This window comes from Moschus berezovskii, chromosome 26, assembly GCF_049115385.1.
Source record: "Moschus berezovskii isolate FMDL1 chromosome 26, NW_MosBer_1.0, whole genome shotgun sequence".
Classification (NCBI taxonomy): Eukaryota; Metazoa; Chordata; class Mammalia; order Artiodactyla; family Moschidae; genus Moschus; species Moschus berezovskii.
Genome location: NC_142485.1, coordinates 16,048,886 through 16,071,495, shown reverse-complemented (window position 1 = coordinate 16,071,495; position 22,610 = coordinate 16,048,886). Strand labels below are relative to the sequence as shown.

General features: G+C 44.7%; 1 protein-coding gene across 4 annotated transcripts in view; it reads right to left on the bottom strand.

The window, feature by feature from the left end:
• POFUT3 (protein O-fucosyltransferase 3) overlaps nt 1-16,313 on the bottom strand; it is a 105,414-nt gene extending 89,101 nt beyond the window's left edge. The window contains exons 1-4 of one of the 4 annotated variants that reach the window (XM_088832497.1): nt 16,133-16,313; nt 8,826-9,179; nt 2,460-2,527; nt 1,629-1,923 (exon numbers count right to left, since the gene is read on the bottom strand). In XM_088832497.1, coding sequence (XP_088688623.1) covers nt 1,629-1,923; nt 2,460-2,527; nt 8,826-9,096 — 634 coding nt within the window. In that variant the 5' untranslated portion in view covers nt 9,097-9,179; nt 16,133-16,313. Of the gene's footprint in view, nt 1-1,628; nt 1,924-2,459; nt 2,528-8,825; nt 9,180-16,132 lie in introns of those variants that run through there. The other 3 variants (XM_088832499.1, XM_088832498.1, XM_055416573.2) reach the window with 3 other exon arrangements.
• Nucleotides 16,314-22,610: the final 6,297 nt, after the last annotated feature.

The following is a 22,610-nucleotide window of genomic DNA, read 5'->3' as shown; positions in this document are numbered from 1 at the left end:
CCTCTTGGGGGGTTTCCTTCCCATTTGGGTCACCACAGAGCTTTGAGAAGAGTTCCCTGTGCTATACAATACGTTCTCATTAGTTACCTTAGTTATGTGAAATTGAAAGTGTGCCAAAGTGAAAGTCGCTCAGTTGTGTCTGACTCTGCGACCCCATGAACTGCAGCCCACCAGGCTCCTCTGTCCATGGGGCTTCTCCAGGCAAGAATGCTAGAGTGGGTTGCCCTTTCCTCTTCCAGGGGATCTTCCCAACCCAGGGATCAAACCAGCATCTCCTTCATTAGCAGGCAGGTTCTTTACCGCTGAGCCATCATGGAAGTCCCCCTTGCTCTGGAGCCCTGACCAACTGTAGGGCCCCCACAGCACCTGATCCCTGCTGAGGCCACTTTCTGCTTTATTTAAGCTGGTGGCAGAACACTGAGGATGACTCAGCCCTACACCCCAGTCTCATTCCCGTCACTCCACAGCCAGCACTAACACACACACACACACACTCACACACACACACTCACACACACACTCACTCTCACACACACTCTCACACACTCACACACTCACACACACACTCACACACACACGCACACACACTCACACACACACACACGCACGCACACACACTCACACACACGCACACACTCACACACACTCTCACACACACACACGCACCACACACACTCACGCGCGCACACACGCACACACACACACACGCACACACACACACTCTCACACACACACACTCACACACATGCACTCACACACACACTCACACACACACTCACACACACACATACATGCACACACACACACATGCACACACACACACTCTCACACACACACACTCACACACACACACTCACACACACACACACTCACACACACACTCTCACACACACACACTCACACTCACACACACACTCACACACACACACACACACACTCACACCACTCTAAAGCAGCTGTCCTTTCAAATGTCAGTGTCTAATCTTGCCTACATTCCGTCGAGCTTGCTAATCTGTATTCTCCCACACCCACCATCCCTCAGCGTCCAGGAGTTCCATATTCCTAACAGCTGCTGGCATCTCGCCACCTCCACCTGTCTGTGTCTGGCGGCCCTTCAATCCCAGCATGACATATAATCAGCCTGGGGGAGGGATGAATACCAGCTTGCTCTCAAAAGCTGATGTGGAACACTCTTTTTATTTCTGACTAATGAAATAAAAAATACTGTGCGGAGCGTGTGTCCAATGACACATCTGTTACGGTAATCAAAATCTCCCGGCCATTATTACAGATGATATTCTGAATTGGTATCAGTGCTATAATCAATACCCAGTTCCTAAATACCAAATCCAGTGAGCGTGGTACCCAACTATGAAAAGGTGAGAAGAAATAGCTTTTCTCCCCCATAATAAATGCCCGGTGGCCTGGCCAATCACCCCTCTGCTGGTGCAGCTCACATGTTTATCATATTGACTCAATGCTCAGGCTTTCTCTGGGGCAAGTGTAGGGGTTCAGGCGTGCAATGAGCTTTCAAGGGGAGCCCCCATGTCCTCCTTGGGAGAGAAGTAGTAACTCGGCTTTGAAGGGGGATGTCGGCAAACACGGAGAAAGGCAGAAGCCCCACCTACCATAGAAGAGGAAGGCTTTGGTCCTGTGATGATGGAGGTAGGTCCGGTTGATGGTAAAGAAGCAGGCATCCGCCCCGCACTGGCCGAGCCTTCCGGTTTCCCCGGTCAGTGGGGACCACCAGAGCATGATGGGGAAGCTGTCAGCTGCCAGTGTCTTCTTCCCGTTCAGGGTCAGTCCTTCTCTCTTAAAGAACGGATGGAGGTGGAGAGGCTCTGCTTCCATTTGTGCATGTCCATCTTTTAAATGAAAATTTTTAAACTTCTTGCCTTCAAATTTTCCCAGCTCAACCACGACCTAAAAGAGGTGGCAACCTATTACCCGTGTTACACTGGTTAAAATTTCCTATGCACTGTGAGGATTTTGCTTCTTGCATGCATGCGTACTAAGTCACTTCAGTCATGTCTGACTCTGTGGGACCCCATGGACTGTAGCCTAACAGGCTCCTCTGTCCATGCGATTCTCCAGGCTAAAAATAGTGGAGTGGGTTGCCCTTTCCTCCTTCAGGGGATCTTCCCAACCCAGGGATCAAACCTGACTTAGTGTCTTATTAGCCTCCTATTGCTCCTCTAACAGATTGTCACAAGGGGAGCAACTCAGAATGATACAGCTTTACTATCACAATAGTAAACTGGTTCTGGAGGTTAGAAGTCTGAAATGGTCTCGCTGGGCTAAAAGGTGTTGGCCACTTCACCAATGAGGACAGGAGACTCCAAGTGCTAGGACTGCATGCTGTACTTAATGGACTGGACTCTTGCCACGGCCCTGGAGGCAGATGTTCAGGGCAAGGCAGGGTGGCGGGCGCTCCACTCCCATTTGGAGGGACTCCTTACTCTCGTCTCTGTGCCCCAGCAGCTTCCTTCTCTGCCCCCAAAGTCTTCCATGCAGTGTGTGGAGTCCCCTCAAAAAATAAAGAAGAAAATTAAGGTGTTTGAAGGGCTACGATCCTTTCAGGAAACTTGGACGGGGAATTCATTTCTTGGTTTTCTTTCAGAGGCACCCGCAGTTCTTGGCTCATGGCCCTCTTCCTCCACCTTCGGAATCAGAAATGCTGCCTCCTGGGACTTCCCTGGCAGTACAGTGGTTGGGACTCTGCGCTGCCACTGCAGGGAGAACGGGTTTGATCTCTGGTAGGGGAAAAGGGACCCACATGCCTCACGGCACGGCCAAAATAAATAATACATTTTTTTTAATTAAAAAAAAAAAGAAATGCTGCATCTCTCTGACCCTTCTTCTGTCATATCACTTTCTGACCACAGCCAGGAAAGAGGACTCCTGTGGTTCCACCAGGCCTGCACATATAATTCAGGATTATCTCCTCACCTCCAGGTGTGTCACTGTAATCTTATATACAAGGTCCCTTTTGACAAGTGGGCTTCTCTGATAGCTCATTTGGTAAAGAATCCGCCTGCAGTGCAGGAGACCCCAGTTCGATTCCTGGGTCGGGAAGATGCCCTGGAGAAGGGATAGGCTACCCACTCTAGTATTCCTGGGCTTCCCTTGTGGCTCAGCTGGTAAAGAATCTGCCTGTAATGTGGGAGACCTGGGTTCAATCCCTGGGTTGGGAAGATCCCCTGGAGGAGGGAAAGGCTACCCACTCCAGTATTATGGCCTGGAGAATTCCATGAACTCTATAGCCCATGAGGTCGCAAAGAGTTGGACACGACTGAGCGACATTCACTTTCACTCTTTTAGACAAATAAAATAACACATCACAGTTTCTGAGTGTTAGGGTAGGGACATAAGCCTCCAAAATATCTACCAACAAGGACACGTCTCTCTACTAAACACTTAACAGATACATCTCTCCTCCATTTTGTAGGCATATATAGAATCCAGAAGTGGTTGTGTCTCTTAATGAAACCTGCAAGAGTCAAGGCTATTATCTGTCTAATGCTGGAGATTACATTCTGGGGAAAGTGAATTATAAAAATCCTATTGATTTCCTTTTAGTACAATTAAAGGTGTCATAGGGCTTCCCTTGTGGCTCAGCTGGTAAAGAATCCACCTGCAATGCACAAGACCCTGGTTGGATTCCTGGGTTGGGAAGATCCCCCGGAGAAGGGAAGGGCTACCCACTCCAGAATTCTGGCCTGGAGAATTCCATGGACTTTATAGTCCATGGGGTCCCAAAGAGTTGGACGCAACTGAGCGACTTTCACTTTCACTTTTCAAAGGTGTCATAACACAGGTCTTATGTTTATAATAACATCCACCATGGTATGGAGATGACCTAAGTACTGGGCTCCTTCTCTCTTAAAACTGTCCGTCGAATTTTCCAGGCAAGAATACTGGAGCGGGTCATCATTTCCTGCTCCAGAGAGTCTTCCTGACCCACAGATGGAACCCATGTCACTTATACCTCCTACATCAGCAGACAGATTCTTTACCACTAGTGCCACCTTGGAAGTCCAATAATATCCATCATGGCATGGAGATGGCATAGTACTGGGCTCCTTCTCACTTAAAACCATGTTTTCTATATTTCAAGACAGTCTGGGGACTTCCCTGGTGGTCCAGTGGCTAAGACTCCATGCTCCCAAGGCAAGTGCCCCAGGTTCCATCCCTGGTCAGGGAACTAGATCCCACAGGCCACAGCTAAAGATTCTGCATGCCAAAACAAAGATCGAAGATCTCACATGTCACAACTATTAACAAGACCTGGTATGGCTTCCCTGGTGGCTCAGGAGTAAAGAATCTGCCTGCCAATGCAGGAGACATAAGAGATGCAGGCTCAATCCCTGGGTCAGGAAAATCCCCTGGAGAAGGAGATAGAAACCCACTCCAGTATTCTTGCCTGGGAAATCCCATGGACAGAGGAGCCTGGTGGGCTACAGTCCATGGGGTCTCAAAGAGTCGGACACGACTGAGCACATACATTCACGTTCACAGCCAAATAAGCAAATTTGAAAAAGAGACAGAGAGTCTGGGTTCTGGAAAGCAAGGCCATCAGTCAAAGTAATCTGGAGGGCAGGGTGCGCAGAGTAAAATCAGAGGCAAAATTGCTGCCATTTCATCAAGCTTTAAGGTTTGATATTCAGATGGCAAACAAATGTAATACAAACAAATGTAATACATGAGCAAAAAAGTGTAATATATTTCTAACATATTACAAAATGTGTTAGAAAGAACAGTATAAAAGTAGGGGCTGGTCTGCATCATATATAACAAAACATTAATAGTCAGACTGTGCAAAGAATAGAGCAGTTAAAAGAAGACATATTTACATGTTGGCCCTCAGGCCCCACTCTCAGCAGCCAAGGGTGGTGTCTTCTTCACGCATTTGCTACCTTTGGTGTCAGAAAAGGGCCCCTGCCCACTGATGTGACGGAGGGTCTGTAACTCCCAGGGTGGGGGTCTACAATGTTCACTGGATTCTCTGAGGATCCAAGGCCAAAAAAACTATTAAGAGCCATTTGGCAAAAAGCCACACAGTATTCCGAAAGGAGGAAAGAATTCTATTAGCCTTGAAAAAAGCATGGATCATTTGTGACACAAAAGTCATCATTAGAACAGTAAAACCGTCACTGAAAACTAAAAACCCTTGCCAACAGTGTCCCTGGCATGTTTATGAATCCACCTGCAATGCGGCAGCCCTGGGTTCGATCCCTCGGGTGGGAGGATCCCCTGGAGGAGGGTATGACAACCCACTCCCGTGTTCCTGCCTGGAGAATCCCATGGACAGAGGAGCCTGGTGGGCTACAGTTCATGGGGTCACAAAGAGTCAGACATGACTGAGTGACTAAGCACAGCACAGCAATAAGATGGCTACTCCCCAGAGCTTGATGGAATGGTGTTGACTTTAGCCACAAATGCTCTATATTTTCACCAAACCTTTCCCTGCAAATGTACAACCAGCGACTTGAAAGAATCACGGAGAGAAAGTCATGGTATAACTTCGAAGACAAATTTTGCTCCACATTTCTGATCAACATCTACTGTGCGGGGCATAAGGTCATATCCAAATAACAGGATAGCTTTAAGGAGAGACTGTCCTACCAAAACAGCTTTTTAAAAAATGTTTAGCCTCAGACATCAGTACCAGGTGGTAAGAAATACGGGGCACAGAGGAACATATTAAACAAAACCATGAGGAGAAAATCAGCCAAATCCAAAATCTGGGAAATTCAAAATGACAAATGACCTAGTTTCTTCCACAAACCCTTGACACAGAATAAAATGTGGGGCAGAAGAAACTTTAATAGAAAAAAATCCACAAAACTTGAGATATTTTCAAAATGTGGATTTGTTTACCCCAGATTCAAATCAAACCATTGAAAGTTTTTTTGAGATAACTGGGGAAAATTTAATATGGCCTGAGACATAGATGGTCCTGAGTAATATTAATTTTGCTGAGTATGACAACAGTATGTGGTTATACTAAATTTAAAGTTCCCATCTGTGAGAGCAGTGGTTCCCCAACCTTTCTGGCACCTGGGAACAATTTCATGGAAGACAATTTTTCCACGGACTAGGGGAAAGAAACTAGGGGGGAGATGGTTTCGGGATGATTCAAGCACATTACACTTATCGTGCGCTTTATATCTATCATTATTTCATCAGCTCCACCCCAGATCATCAGGCATTAGATTGGACACTGGGGGCCCCTGTGTTAGAGAATCAGATTAAAGAAAGTCCAAGTGAAATAATATGTCTTAGATTTGCTGTAAAATGATTTCATCAATTATCTGTGCAACTGACAGGTAGATAAAATTCAAAAGAAAAAAAGTAAAGATACCATACATCCAGAGAATCTACAGATACTATATACAAAATATAGTTAAATGTGAAACAAAAACAGTGTCTCAGATGAATGACCTCCTCCAGAGAACCACAGTGCTTTAGTTTAACTGAAGGTCAATGAAACATTTTCAAGTTGAGATTATTAATCATGTTCTAAGATCTGCTATGGGTTGAACTGTGCCCCCTCCCCCACCGCCCTGGCCAAATTCATATGTTGAAGCCCTAACCCCTCCCATCTCAGAATGGGACTGAACTAGGAAACAGGGTCTTAAAAGAGGCAATTAAGTCAAAAAGAGGTCGTCAGAGTGGGCCCTGATCCAATATGACTGGTGTCCGTATGAAAAGAGACGGGGACGCAGAGAAGTATAGGAGGAGGACCGTGTGAATACACAAGGAGAAGACAGCCATCCACAAGGCCACAGAGGAGCCTCAGAGACACGACCCTGCTTGCTGACACCTTGACCTTGGACTTCTAGCCTCCACAACCGTGAGTAAAATAGATTCCTGTTGTGGAAGCCCCCCAGCCTAGTCTTTGGTACTTTATATATGGCAGCCCTAGCAAACTAATACAGGATTCATCACATGATTTTTTTTTTTTAGCCTTCCTATTCCCTACCTACATGGCAAATTATCTCATCGTGCCTAGCCTACAAGCCAGTAAAAACACGGACGGTCCTAAATGTGGAGGTCTCAACCAAGGGCCCAGATGTGGACCCCTGCACCAAGGTCATCTCTGGAGCTGATTAAGCACCATAGCAACCATGAGCCCCTGACCTTATATTAGGTGAAAAGACCTACCCTCTAGCATCCTAACCAATCATCTCATGTTACCCTTCCAGCAGGAATCTTCTCTGTCTTGAGGCTATAAAAATTGGCTGTGCTGTGCTATGCTTAGTCGCTCAGTTGCAACCCCATGGACTGTAGCCTGCCGGGCTCCTCTGCCCATGGAGATTCTCCAGGGAAGAATACCAAAGAGGGTTGTCATGCCCTCCTCCAGGAGATCTGCCCACCCCAGGGATCGAACCTAGGTCTCCTGCATTGTGGAGACCACAAAAGGGGTTGGCTCTCCCTTGAACCTACCCACTGTTCTAACAGCGTCCCCCACTCTAATAAACTGTTCTCCTCTCATTCTGCCCCGTGTCTGGAAATTCTTTTCCAACCTGTGCACAGACTATGACACTAAATATACAGGCATTATATTTGTTCATTTTATAGTGTTCAAATAAAAATAGTATTACAGCAACGCTGAACAATGAGGCCCTCAATGTATCCATAAGGTCTGGGTAACATCCCAAATCAGACCACCGATGGCAAACTGCAATCAAGATCCAGGCAAAGGTTCAGCTCCAGTAAACCACCACTTCCTCTACTCTGGAAACTTAGAGATGACATGCCTACCAAAAGCATGGTAATTTATTCTGACATCAAAAGCAAAATTCTTAACTTGTACACAGGCATCCCTCAAGCCTGGAAAAGAGGTCAAATGTCTAGTAACATCAAAGCTTTCTCATAATTTCCCACAGAATGAAGCAGAAAACTGCAGCCTTTCCAGCTCAAGCAGGTCCTAGATCCTTACCTCCAAGAGAGACAGAATGAGAGTCAGGGGTCTGCTCTGGCCAGAATCTCAACCTGGCAGCGGAAGATGGTGGAAACAGCTCAGGACAACCTGCCAAAGTGTTGGTATAAGCATTCGCTCAGTCAGTCCTAATCAAGGAGAACGGCAATCCTCCAGAATAAAATGCCCAGAGGACACCTTCGTCTCCACCAGGCCTGCATGTGAACTACTCACATCCACAAGTAATCTTTAAAAGTCCTTTTGGATTTTGAAACAGACAGCAGGGACACAAGTGGGGGGCTAAAAAGTGTGAACTCATATTTATACTTTTACCTTCACTGCGAAATTTTTATTTTACTTTGAAATCAGCAAATGAACTTCAGAAGAACCAACTATATGAGATAAATGGAAGGACTGAAGAAACGCTTCAGTTCATTCAGCCTACTACCAACAAATTTATTAATGCTGATGTTTGTGTTCTGCAGAACAAACTAGTTTGTCCTTGGAACAGTCACTGCTTCTTCAAGAATGGCATCTTTCAGGAGGGGTCAAGACTTGGGAGGAAGTCATCCAAGCTAAACTTTCATCTGGATCTTAACTGCAGTTTACCATCAATAGTACGATTTGGGCTGTTACCCAGTCCTCAGGGATACATTGAGGGCTTCTTTGTTCAGAGCTGTCTGATTTCCCAACTCACTGATCTTGTTTCTACCTACCACATCCACTCACTAAACCACAATATCATATGTTTAAAAAAAGAAAGCATTTTCCTTGCCTTAGAGAGAACATCCTGACCCTGAGAGATGAAGCAAAAAGTAAAGTCCTTGGAGAGAATGGGATGGGGGTGGGGGCAGGGACAGAGGCCCAGGAAACAACACTACATGACCCAAGTTCTTGGTACCTGGAGTGTGATGAGTAGAAAGATGGCAGCCATGATGCACAGGCAAGATGCCAGAAGCTTCCCCCTCTGAATCCGCACCATGCTGCCCTGCCCTGGGTGACTGACAGAGGGCAAGCCTGGTTACCAGGTGTTCCCGAGTCGGCCCACAGACCAAGACAGCTTCACGTGGAGGAACCATCTGCGTGCCAATTTCCTCTGCTGCCATTCCTGCTGGGACCCGGGCTCCATGAAGGACTGAGATGTGAGGTTCTGAGGGCGCCTGGCTTGGCATTGAAAGGGAACAGCATGCAGTCTTCTTAAGCTATCATCAGAGCAGCTGGGGATACTTTAAACCAGAAGGCATCCAAAAAATATCTGTAACAAATGAACAATAGTTTTGCCTTAGCACAGAAGATTTAATTAATGCAGTCTTGCAGGGTTGCGGGTGTAGAAATGAAAAGCTTTAAAACTAAAAGGAATCTTTGGGATCACTGAGACCTAACACCTCATTCATAGATAAGGACAACAAGACCAGAGAGGTAAAGAGACTTGCTCAAGGTCATACAGTCCATTAGAGGAGAGTGACAGATCGACAATCAGGTCCCGAGACGAAAATGATGCTTCCACTTAATTTTCTTTGCCATCAGACTTGAATTCCAAAAGTCACTGACATGTGATCATTTCCTTCCATCTAAGTTTCAAAAGAATAGAGAAGTGGAGCAGAAATAGCCATGACTGTCCACTCAGTCCTGTAAAAATTAGGGAAAGAACAAAAGTTTCAGGCTTTGCTCAGAAATGGCAAATGATTGACTGACCTCAGTTCCCACCAGGGAAAACCACTTCAGCCACAACATAAGGAATTTAGATTACTGCTTTATTCACTTAGTCTTTTACAGCAAATGCATTAAAGAGGATTGTGTGGGTAGTATGGTTCTCTGGATGTCTTGAAATAAGGTGTCCATCTATCTGAAATGGATGGTCTTTTCCAGAAGCTTTTCAAATGAACTAAATAAATAGTCCCACAGAATGCCTCTTATTCCCAGGGTTCCCTGAAGTCAAACATGCTGAGCAAACCACACTGTGGAGTTCAGAGGAGAGCAAGGATCAACATTTCAGAGGAAGAGGGTGCTCCAAGAGCCTGGTCCTAACATCTGACTGTATACCTCTCAGATATGGAACTGAAGATCCAATGAGAAATACAAAAGTGATACAGAATTCTGCTTTAAAACCTTGGTTTTAAAAGTGTGCTCCCCTCTCATGCATCTAACTTGATCAACTTTTTCTTCCCCTCAGCAACAAAATGACTCTTGGTCTCAGAGACAACCAAAAGTTCATTTTTTTTCATCCACAGAATCCACAGGGTCTTGAAAATGGGCTCTAGTCAGCCTGCCAGGATTCAAATCTCAACTCCTCAGGCTGTCCGTGATTCCACGATTCAATTCCCAAAATATAGATCATAGAGGTGCCCAATCAGAGAGTTACTGTGAGAATTCTACAAGATAAAATTGGTAAAACACTTATTTCAGAGCCTGACACAAAAGAAATATCCAATAAACATTTGCTCTTCTCATCCTCATTCTGGGCTTCCCTGGTGGCTCAGCAGGTAAACCATCCACCTGCAACGCAGGAGACACGGGTTCCAACCCTGGGTTGGGAAGACCCTCTGGAGAAGGAAATGGCAACCCACTCCAGTCTTCTTGCCTGGAGAATTCCATGGGACAGAGGAGCCATGGAATACAGGGCTCCAGCCCACTGGGGCACAAAAGATTCAGACAAATGAGCAACTAACCCTTTCACTTTTTCACAAATCATGCCAGAAGAATTTAAGGTAACAAAAGTCCCTTTCCTCCAAAGAATCTCAATAGAGGTGATAGTTCCCAAACGAGATGTACACAGTACAGTCTCGAGGATTGAGCTGTGGGTAAACATCCAGCACTAAAGAACAGAATCAGCTAGGGTAGACAGTCTGATGATTTAGAGCAAGCAGCAGCCAGCCAGGCCTTGGGCCACATCAATCTAATATACATATGGCATGAGTTACCCAGGAGTTTGTCATCAAATCAGTGGTTCCGACGGGGGGTACAGATGGACCTGCAGAGAGCACCCTGAAGGCCAACAAGCTCCAAGCAAAGGAATCCCAAGAAGAAAGCGCCCTTCTGTTTCCTCATTGCCCTCGGGGTGAATCTCAGCATCTCAGGGTGAATCTCAGACCCTCACTTCTAAGAGAGAGCCCCAGAACACCCCTTCCCAGGCTGGAGCAGTGTGTGTTTGCTCCACCAGGTCAATAACAGCTGAAGTGGACTCACTAACTGACCCGCCTGACCCAAGCGCTGAGCTCTGAGACGCCTCGTCGGACTGTGTGCACGGCCTGGGGCCAGCCATCTGCTGCCCAGAGAGGGGTCTGGAGCTGAGTCCCCACTGCACAGTCCTACAAGGGCTGTCCTGTCAAAAGCAGCAACACTTTCAGCCCAAAATCATTTCCTCGTTCTCTGCTTTATGTTGAATTAAATAGACAGGAGGGAGACTGGATGTCTTAGTGAATTAGTAGGCTGAGGATGCCAGCTTCCCACACGGCCCCAGCCATGCAGGGACAGTCCCCGGTGTGGGTCAAGGGTCTCAGCCATGGGACTGAGGTGATTTCTGCCCTGTGGTCCCGAGTGGAAAATGAGAAGCCAACCCTGGGTGACACCCACCAGGGAGCTCTGGGAAGTCTAAGATCCTCTCTCCTCTAGTAACTGGTGAGTCTTTTGGGTTAATAGTGAAGTGACTTCGCTCGGTCGTGTCTGACTCTTTGTGACCCCATGGACTGTAGCCCACCAGGCTCCTCTGTCCATGGGATTTTCCAGGCAAGAATACTGGAGCAGGTTGCCATTTCCTTCTCCAGGGGATCTTCCTGACCCAGGGATCAAACCCAGGTCTCCCACATTGTAGGCAGACACTTTACCGTATAAGCCATCAGGGAAGTCATTGGGTTAAAAATCGACTCTTAACTGAGTTTGAGGTTATGCCAGGGAGAGTCTTTTGAAGGAATGTGTCTAATTACCAAACATGGTATTCACACCGAAGTGTCATTTCTCAAACAAAAGCATTCCAAGATGTTTTCATTTCATAATGTATAAAATCCTTGGAGCATCCCTTAAGTAGGGGCTGCTATCCTGGGAAAGACAGATGACATAGCAGGCAGATAGGAAAGTCTAAGGGCCTCTGGACAAATCTCCAGGCAATTTTTAAGTAATTTCCTTTGACTCTACTTGACCTCACCAACACTCCGCATCTATTCCTACTTGGTGACTCCAAAAGCCTGATAAGAGCTTCCCCAGCAGTCCAGTGTTAAGACTGTGTTTCTAGGTCAGGTTCGACCCCTGGTTGGGGAACTAGGATCCCACATGCTTCTCAGTGTGACCAAAAAAAAAAAAAATCAAAAGTCTGATAACTAGCAATGGCAAGCCACTCCAGTACTCTTGCCTAGAAAATCCCATGGATGGAGGAGCCTGGTAGGCTGCAGTCCATGGGGTCGCTGAGGGTCGGACATGACTGAGTGACTTCACTTTCACTTTTCACTTTCACACATTGGAGAAGGAAATGGCAACCCACTCCAGTGTTCTTGCCTGGAGAATCCCAGGGACGGGGGAGCCTGGTGGGCTTCCGTCTATGGGGTCACACAGAGTCGGACACAACTGAAGTGACTTAGCAGCAGTAGCAGCAGCAGCATCCCCCTCTCAGCTCAGAGATGTTGTTGAAATGTGAACTGGGTCTCTCCCCTCCCCAATTTTAATTGATTGATTAAAATCCATCAATGGCTTCCCATAGAGTTCAAGATAAAGATCAAATTCATCAGCTTAGAAAACAAGAGTCTCTGGACTCCGCCCTACTTCTCCACCTTCTACCTGACAAACCCTTTGTTCTAGCTGTTCCTGGAACACAGTTTCCTGTTCTGTGCTCTGGTCCCAACAACACCCATACCTCTTTCACTACCAGAGCCATTCTGGGCGTTCAAGGCTACCTGCTCTGCGTAGCCTTACGCCACCCGAGTGCCACGTCAGAAGATATATGGCCATGCATCATGCTTGTTTCTACTACATCAGAGGACAGAATGCTGGGGGAGGTTACGAAACTCTTTAAAGCTGTTGCATTGGGTGAATATAAAACAACCGTTGAACATTAAAAAGTTGACCAGTGTTGTTAATCTGCAGAAAGACTGTCCCTTGGGCACCTGATGAGCATGGTGTAGTGGTTCCACAGTTGCCCTTTTCATCCCATTTTCTTTATTAACACTTATTTGTGTTAATGTGTTCCTCACTCTTTTTTAATGGACTGCATACTTGGTTGAGCTTTTTTTTTTTTTTTTTTGAGTGGTGCTCTGCCTTAGATTTCTGGGAGGGTCATCCTCTTGGACCAAGCACACATTGCAGGAGAGACAAACAGAGAATCACGAGAGAGAAAGGGATACTGGCAGCTGCTGGAATCAGGACTGGTGATTAGAAACTTCCCTGGTGGTCCAGTGGCTAAGGCTCCATACTCTCAACGCAGGGGTGCCAGGTTCAGTTCCTAGCTGGGAACTAGATCTTGCATGTGGCAACTAAAGAACTCCCACGATCCCGCATGCTGCAACGAAGAGCCAGAGCAACCGAATAAACAAATAAATACCTTTCAATTAAAAAAAGAGAATGTATTAATAAAAAAGAAAGACTAATGGGAGGGTGGAAGTGGCAGCACGAGCACCTTCATTCTTCCACTCCCGAAAGTGACGCCGTTCTTAAATTCCAGACACGAACTGAAGCAAAGTATACAGTATGAATACAATCTCACTTAGTGGGTCTACTTAATGCAGAAACTAGATAAAAACAAACCCACTAAAGAACTAAATAAAAAGACTGACGTGAAGACCCGAACAGAAACATTCAAAACAACGGGTGTTTTAAATGGAACAGGGGGTCCACTATTGGGAAGATTCTGTGTCACACTAAGAGCTGAGCTTCTTGTTCCTTGGAAGGTGTCCTTTATAACTGTTCTTTCTGCAGGAAGGGCTTACTGGTTACTCTGTAACAATTTTCCTTCCTGGCAAAGATAGGAACTAAAATCCCTCAGCTGCTTTGATCATTCCTGTAATCATGAGTGAGGAAACAATCAAATAACATGATAAAATCTCGATAATATTTCATGTGCCTAAAAACAAAGAGCTGGAACAAATGATCTTCTGGGGATCTTCATCCCAAAATTAAGTTATCTGATCTCATGAACAGTGCCCAGGAACACTCCATAGAAGAAAAGTCAATCAAGTAAAGAGACAGTAATTGGGACAAGCTGAGTCATCAGAAACTGAAGATTTCTGGAAGTATAAAACAAGAGATATTTCTATACGACAATTTAGGGTTACTTGATCTTCATTCTCCTTTTGATTAATTCAGCATTAACTTTTAAAAACTGAGATCTTATTTTCAAGTAAATAAATATCTGAAAAATACTGTTAATAAAGATGAACTTAATTGTTTCTCATTTTAAAAAATTCATAGTCAAGAACTCTACTACAAATGTTTATTGTATTGATAGAATGCTAGTATGTGAAATAGGTACTGGATTTCATACTGAAATCAATTCTTTTTTAAAAAAATATAATTGCTTTACAATGTTGTGTTAGTTTCTGCTGCACAATGAAGTCAATCAGCTGCATGTATACATATATCCCCTCCCTCTGGGACCTCTCTCCCACCCCCACCCCCTCCTACCCATCAAGGTCATCACAGAGCACCTGAAATCAACTTTTACATTCCAAATTTAGAAAGTATTTAAATATGGGTTGGAAATGCCTGCAAACTGAGCAATGCTTACACTTACATGAATGACATCATTGTCCAAAAAATATGTTCATTTTTTTTATTTCCTAACTTAAATCCTAGTTTGAAATGTTTTTCAAATACATTGCTTGTAAGATAAAACTTACTTTTTTTTAAACTGCAGAGTAAAAGATGAGCCATAAGAACAGTATCAGTTGAGACTGTGTATTTAAATTCACTGTTACACACTGCCATCTAGCAGGAAGGCAGCAAATGAATAGTCACCACAGCAAGTCCAAAAAAGGGGCTGACCTAAATGATGCAGCCGTGCTAGGACACTGCCTCCGGCTTCAGGCAGGAGAGGGAGAAAGTTCTAACACTGAGGCTAGACTGGTGTCTCTGCCACTTTATTGTGCAAACACCCGGGGCTGCGTATTCAAGACAGAGAGGCAGGATCCCGTCCTCCTCTGGAGGCCACCGGGACCGGGCAGGAGAAACAGGCCCCAGTTGGAGAGTGACGTCACTAACACGCCCACCGTGGCCCCGAGCGGCCGGGGGAGGGGAGGGGGGCCTCACGGACGTAAAAGGAGAACGAGGCCCTAAAGATCAACTTGCCAAATTCAAAACTGCACATAGCCCTCAACTGAAATCAACAATCCAAGTCCCGACATGAGTACTACTCTCCCCGACTATCTCAGACCGCTGGGCGGAGGGGGTGAGGAATTCTGTTGGTGGTGTTGGGAGTCTTGAGGGCGCAGCCTGCTGGGGCCATGGTGTTAGAAAAACAGTCATTTTGCGTGGCATTTGCTCCATATTATAGAATTATTAAAAGAGGCCCAGAAAACGTCTTAAAATCACGCCAGTTCTTTCCATAGCTTACATAAAATGTGTTCTATTCTGAGGACGCTAATCGGGCACCAAAATACTTAGGAAATGGCTTGCATTTCTCAACTGTAGGCAAAGCCTGGAGTTCCGGGGTTTTCCCAGAGCATCTTCTGCCTTAAATAGGCAACGCTCTCCCCAACTGGACAGCCAGCCTCGCTCCTACTTCAGCAGACAATTCTAGCAACAAGTGATGCTCGACTCAGGACAGGGAGAAGGAAGCTGTTCACAGCGCGCAGAGGTGAAGTCAGGTTCTGGAGTTAGTGGGGCTGGGAAGATGGTGGCAGATGCGGAGGGATGCGAAACCTTCCTTGCCGGGGTGCTGGGACCGGGGGTGGGGGGTGGTTCCCGCTCTCGCCGAGGCCCCTTTACATCACCTCCCTCCCACCTGTGCTTTTCAGCAGCCAGATGGGTTTGCATCTCAGGGAGGGTCCCCGAAAAGCGCTGCCCAAGGCTTCCCAAAGCGGAGGCGGACACTTTCTCAGCACACAACTCCGTTTTCCTCCGACACACACTCCCTTCTGGGCACAAAGGGGTTTCCCTAGGGCTGTGAGTTCGGCGGGCAGAGTCTCAACTTCGGCACGCCTCTTTCAAGTCTCTTTTCGGCTCTCCGCACCGAGACCCTGCTCCCACCAAGCCTCGCTCAGGAAAGACCCTGTAGATGATACTCACCGCAGCGCGGAGAAGGAGGCGCGCTCTGCCGGGTGCAGCCCAGCGGTTTTTCACTTTCGGTTCGCTTCTAGCCGCAGCTCGAGCGAAGACTCGGAGAGGAGATTTGGGAGAAGGGATAATAGCCCCGAGCGCGTCCAGGCCTGGCGATCCGGGATCCGGGCTTTCGCGCGGACGCCGCGTTTAAAAGCCTCCGGGACCTACTGGCCCGGGAAACACCCAGCGGCCCCTCCCTTGCCTGTCCCGGGCGCTCCACCCTCTGGAAAGCTCCTGGGAGGCTCCCAAGATCCCCTTCTAAAGCAAGTTGTTGTTTTAGTCGCTAAGTCATATCCAACTCTTTTGTGACTCCATGGACTGTAACCCGCCAGGCTCCTCTGGCCGTGGGATTTCCCAGGAAAGAATACTGGAGTGGATTGCCGTTTCTCCAGGGAATCTTCCTGACCCAGGGATCGAATCCGGGTCTCCTGCATTGGCGGGAGGGTTCTTCACTACTGAGCCACCAGGGATTTCTGCTTCTCAAACTCTGAGCGCAGCTCATTCAAAGTCACCTATCCAGGAAAATTGAGAACACTTTAAGCAAAGCAGAGGCCTGGGTACCTTTCATCAGCTGTCAGTGTTTGGTAAACTGAGCAGGATGATCACTTAATTTTACTGGAGAAGAAAAAGTGATTTTAGTTACTTAACTTCTAAATTCAGAGAATCCAATTAAAATTCTTTTGGCCTAGTCTAGACCGGAAGGGATAAACCTAGAGGTGTCTTTTCAGACTTTGGGAGGGCCAGGACTAGGTGAGTGTCTAGGGATAAAAATTTGAGGCGGGATTAAGAGTCATGCACCTCCTGGGCACATTTGCAGACAGAGACTGCTGTTTGCCTCCCAGGGCCCGCCTTGCTCTCCTCCAGGCCCTGAGAGCACCAGTGCTCAGCACCTCTGTTAACTTCTCTGTAAAATCAGGTCAATGGTAATGACATCAACTTTCAGAAAACACCAAATACAAAGGGGAAAGATTGATAAATTGGATGTCATTAAAAGTAAATTCTGTTCATCAGACGACACTATGAAGAGAATTAAAAACAACCCAGGAAGTAGGTGAAGATACTTGCAATAGATTTATCAAACAAAGAATTCATATTCAGAATATAGCAACAACAGCTACAATGCAATAATAAAACACAATCCAGTCGAAGCGGGGAGGGAGGGGACCAAAGACACACAGCATTTGACCAAAGTGGGATCCAAAAGCCAATGAGTACAGGAAAAGATAGGGCTTCCCAGGTGGCTCAGTGGTAAAGAACCCCACACCACCCTTGTGGCAGAAAGCAAAGAGGAACTAGAGAGCCTCTTGATGAAAGTGAAAGAGGAGAGTGAAAAAGCTGCCTTAAAACTCAACATTCAGGAAACTAAGATCAAGGCATCTATATCACTTCATGGCATATAGATGGGGAAACAATGGAAACAGTGACTGACTTTATTTTCTTGGGCTCCAAAAAAACTGCAGATGGTGACTATAGCCATGAAATTAAAAAACACTTGCTCCTTGGAAGAAAAGCAATGACAAATCTAGATAGCATATTAAAAAGCAGAGATATTCCTTTGCCAACAAAGCTCTGTATGGTCAAAGCTATGGTTTTTCCAGTAGTCATGGATGGATGTGAGAGTTGGACCATAAAGAAAACTGAACACCAAAGAACAGGTGCTTTTGAACTGTGGTGTTGGAGAAAACTCTTGAGAGTCCCTTGGACTGCAAGGAGATCCAACCAGTCCATCCTAGGCGAAATCAGTCCTGAATATTCATTGGAAGGACTGATGCTGAAGCTGAAGCTCCAATACTTTGGCCGGCTGATTGAACGAGCTGACTCATTGCAAAAGACCCTGATGCTGGGAAACATTGAAGGCAGGAGGAGAAGGGGACGACAGAGGAAGAGATGGTTGAATGGCATCACCGACTCTATGGACATGTGTTTGAGTAAATTCTGGGAGTTGGTGATGGACAGGAAAGCCTGGTGTGCTGCAGTCCGTGGGGTCAAAGTGACTGAACTGAACTGAACTGACAAGAAAAGATAGTGCTTCCCAGGTGGCTCAGTGATAAAGAATCTCCTGCCAGTGCAGGAGACCTTGATTTGATCCCTGAGTCAGCAAAGATCCCCTGGAGAAGGAAATGGCAACCCACTCTGGGAAATCCATGGACAAGAGGAGCCTGGTGGGTTACAGTCCATGGGGTCACAAAAGAGTCAAACACAAGTGAGCATCTGAGCACGCAGTTAAACATGCTTAACCGCGTTAGTCATCAGGGAAATGCAAATTAACACTATAATAAGACGCTTCTCTGATGGCTCAGAGGTTAAAGCATCTGCCTCCAATGCGGGAGACCCGGGTTCGATCCCTGGGTCGGGAAGATCCCCTGAAGAAGGAAACGGTAACCCACTCCAGTATTCTTGCCTGGAGAATCCCATGGACGGAGAACCCTGGTAGGCTACAGTCCACGGGGTCACAAAGAGTCGGACACGACTGAGCGACGGAACGGAACGGACACACCCACCACAATGGCTACAGAATTTAAAACATAACACAGAGCAAAGGCAAAGCTGTGGAACAAATGGAACTCTAGTGCATGCTTGGTGGGGGTGTAACTGTTACAGCCACTTTGGAAAACTTGTCTATCAGTATTCACTACAACCAAATATGGACTTACTTTGTGATCCACAATTTTACTCGAAGGTATATGTCTAGGAAACATGAATATGTAAGTACCTCAAAAGACAAGTATATATATCAAAAGACACGAAACACACCATAACATATTTAAAAGAACAGACATTATACAAAATATGACTTTTGACCACAGTGGAAACCAATTAAATCAGTAACAGAAATATTCTAAAATATTTGGGGGTATTTGGGAATATCTCCAAATATTTGAAAATTAAAGAACACACTTCTAAATAATACATGGGTCAAAGAAAAATTCTCTAGAGAAACAAAAACTTTTAGGACCAAATTAAAATGAAAATATAATCTATCAAAATTTATGAGATACAACAGCAGCAATGCTTACAGGGAAATTGTAACACTGAATTATATCATTGAATGTTAGAAAAGAAGACATCTAAAATCAATATGCTAAGCTTCCACTGTAGGAAACTAAAGAAAGAGTAGCAAATTAAATTCAAAGTAAGCAGACGAGAAGAAATAATAATAATTAGAGCAGAAATCAATGAAATTGAAAGCAGAGAATTAACAGAAAATCAAGGAAATCAAAAGTTGGTTCTTTGAAAAGATCAATAAAATTGACAAATGCTTTTCTAGGATAACCAGTAAAAAGGGGAGAAGACACAAATTACTAACATCAGAAGTAAGAAGAAGGGTCATGCTTACTAACCCCATGAACATTAAAAGATAATAAAGGTCAAGACAATGAGACAAGTCCAGACCAGGAGAAAATATTTGCAAAAGTTATATGTGATAGAGTCTGATTATCCAAAATATACAAAGAACTCTTAAAATTCAACAATCAGGAAGCAAACAACCCAATTTTTAAAATGGGTGAAAGACCTGGACACATCAAGGAAGATATAGACATGGCAGATCAGTGTATGAAAAGATGCTCAACGTCGTGTCGTTGTGACTACTGTAATACCTTCCCAACAGGTCCCTGTTTCCACAGCTGCCTCCATATGAAGCCAGGATGATCTTTTCAAGCCATAGATCAGATCAGGCCCATATTCCGCTCACAAATGTGGTCCGGGAAGACCCCACAGGCTGAGGGACAACTCAGCCCATGCACCACAACGACCGACCTCGCGCTCTGAAGCCCACAAACCTCGACTATGGAGCCTGAGAGCTGCGGTTACTAAAGCCTGTGTGCTCTAGACCCTGCGTGCTCTGCAGCCAGAGACGCCACAGCAACGAGAAGCCCAGGCACTGTCACTGGAGAGCAGCCCCCACTCGACACAACTAGAGAAAGTCCTCGCCCAGCAACAAAGGCCCAGAGCAGCCAAAAATACACAAATAAGGACTTTTTACAGAGAAAGGCAATATGTTAACCATGAGAAAATTTAAGGGACAGATGAGACACATTGAAAAGTTCTAACAGCAGTGTCTTAAGTCAAATTTCTATTAATACTGATTGCAATGATAATTCATTCCATAACTTTTTCTTTACACATAGAGCTTTAAGATTATAGGACATTAAAAAAAAACTATTTAAATGTATAATAATATTTGTGGTAGGGAATATGATAGGATAAAGTACCAAAAAGAATAAATATTCAGGAATAAATTTAACCAAGAAAGGGAAAGATTTCTACCTGAACCTGTAAGACACTGATGAAAGAAACTGAAGAAAATGCAAATAAATGGAAAGATAGTCTGTGGTTGTGTTTTGGGAGAATTAATATTGGTAAAATGTCCATACTACCAAAAGAAATCTGTAGATTCAATGCAATCCCTACCAAAATTCCAATGGGATTTTTCACAAAAATGGAACAATCCCAAAATCTTATGGACTCACAAAGACTCAGAGTAGCCAAAACCATCTTGAGAAAGAAAAAAGCTTGAGGCATCATGCTTCCCAATTTCAAACTATATGACCAAGTTATAGTAATAAAAGACAGTATGTTATTGGCTTGGAACCAAACACACAGATCAATGGGACAGAATAGAAAGCCCAGAAATAACCCATGTTTATACAGTCAATTAATTTACAACAAAGAGCAAAGAACATTGAATGAAAAAAGGACTGTCTCTTCCACAAAGAGTGCTGGGAAAACTGACAGCCACATTCAAAAGAACAAAACTGGACCACTGTCTAACACCATACACAAAAATCAACCCAAAATAAATTACAGACTTGAATGTAACACCTGAAATCATAAAATTCCTAGAAGAAAACATAGGTAGTAAGCTCCTGTCATCAATCTTGGTGCTGATTTTTTGGATCTGACACCAAAAGCCAAGGCAACAGGAACACAAATAAAGGAGTCCACATTAAACTACAAAGGCTTCTGCAGAGCAAAGGGAACCATCAACAAAGCAAAAAGGCAAGTTACTAAATGGGAGAACATATCTGCAGATCATATGTCTGATAGGGGGTTAACATCCAAAATATATTTTTAAAAAGCTCATACGACTCAGTAGCAAATAAAACCCACAAACAATCTGATTAAACAATGGACAGATCTGAACAGATATTTTTTCAAAGACATACAAGATGGCCACAGGTACATGAAAAGATGCTCAATATCACCAATCATCAGGGAAATGCAAATCAGAACCACAGTGAGGTATCTTTCACACTTGTTAGAATGTCTGTTATCAAAATGACAAGAAATAACAAGTGTTGGTGAAAATGTAGAGAAATGCTTGATGTGGAGAAATGTTCAAGAACCCTTGAACACTGCTGATAGGAATGTAAATTGGTGCAGCCACTGTGAACAGTATGGAGGTTCCTCCAAAATTTAAAAATAAAACCACTTATATGATCCAGTAATTCCACTTATGGGTATTTATCCAAAGAAAACGAAAACATTAACTCAAAAAGATAGATTCAATCCCATATTCATTGCAATATTATTTACAATAGCCAAAATATGGAAACAGTCATGTCTACTGATGGATGAATTTAAAAAGAAAATGCAGCATAAATGTATATACATAAATATGTACAATGGAGTATTAGTCAGCCATAAAAAATGAAACCCTGCCATTTGCAAGGACATGGATAGAACTTGAGAGCATAATGCTAAGTGAATCAATCCAGAGAAAGGCAAATACCCTGTGATCTTACTTACACATGGAATCTAAAAACAAAAGAACAGAACTCATAGCTACAGAGAACAGATTGGTGGTGGCCAGAGGGGAGGGGTGGGGGGGTGGGGTAGGAATAAAATGCTTGGAGGAGATATATATATATATACACACACATATAAGTTAGAACTGGACATGGAACAACAGATTGGTTCCAAATAGGAAAAGGAGTACGTCAAGGTTGTATATTGTCACCCTGCTTATTTAACTTAAATGCAGAGTACATCATGAGGAACGCTGGGCTGGAAAAAGCACAAGCTGGAATCAAGATTGCCGGGAGAAATATCAATCACCTCAGATATGCAGATGACACCACCCTTATGGCAGAAAGTGAAGAGGAACTCAAAAGCCTCTTGATGAAAGTGAAAGAGGAGAATGAAAAGGTTGGCTTGAAGCTCAACATTCAGAAAACTAAGATCATGGCATCTGGTCCCATCACTTCATGGGAAATAGATGGAAAAACAGTGGAAACTGTGTCAGACTTGAATTTTTTGGGCTCCAAAATCACTGTGGATGCTGATTGCAGCCATGAAATTAAAAGACGCTAGCTCCTTGGAAGGAAAGTTATGACCAGCCTAGATAGCATATTAAAAAGCAGAGACATTACTTTGCCAACAAAGGTCCGTCTAGTCAAGGCTATGGTTTTTCCAGTGGTCATGTATGGATGTGAGAGTTGGA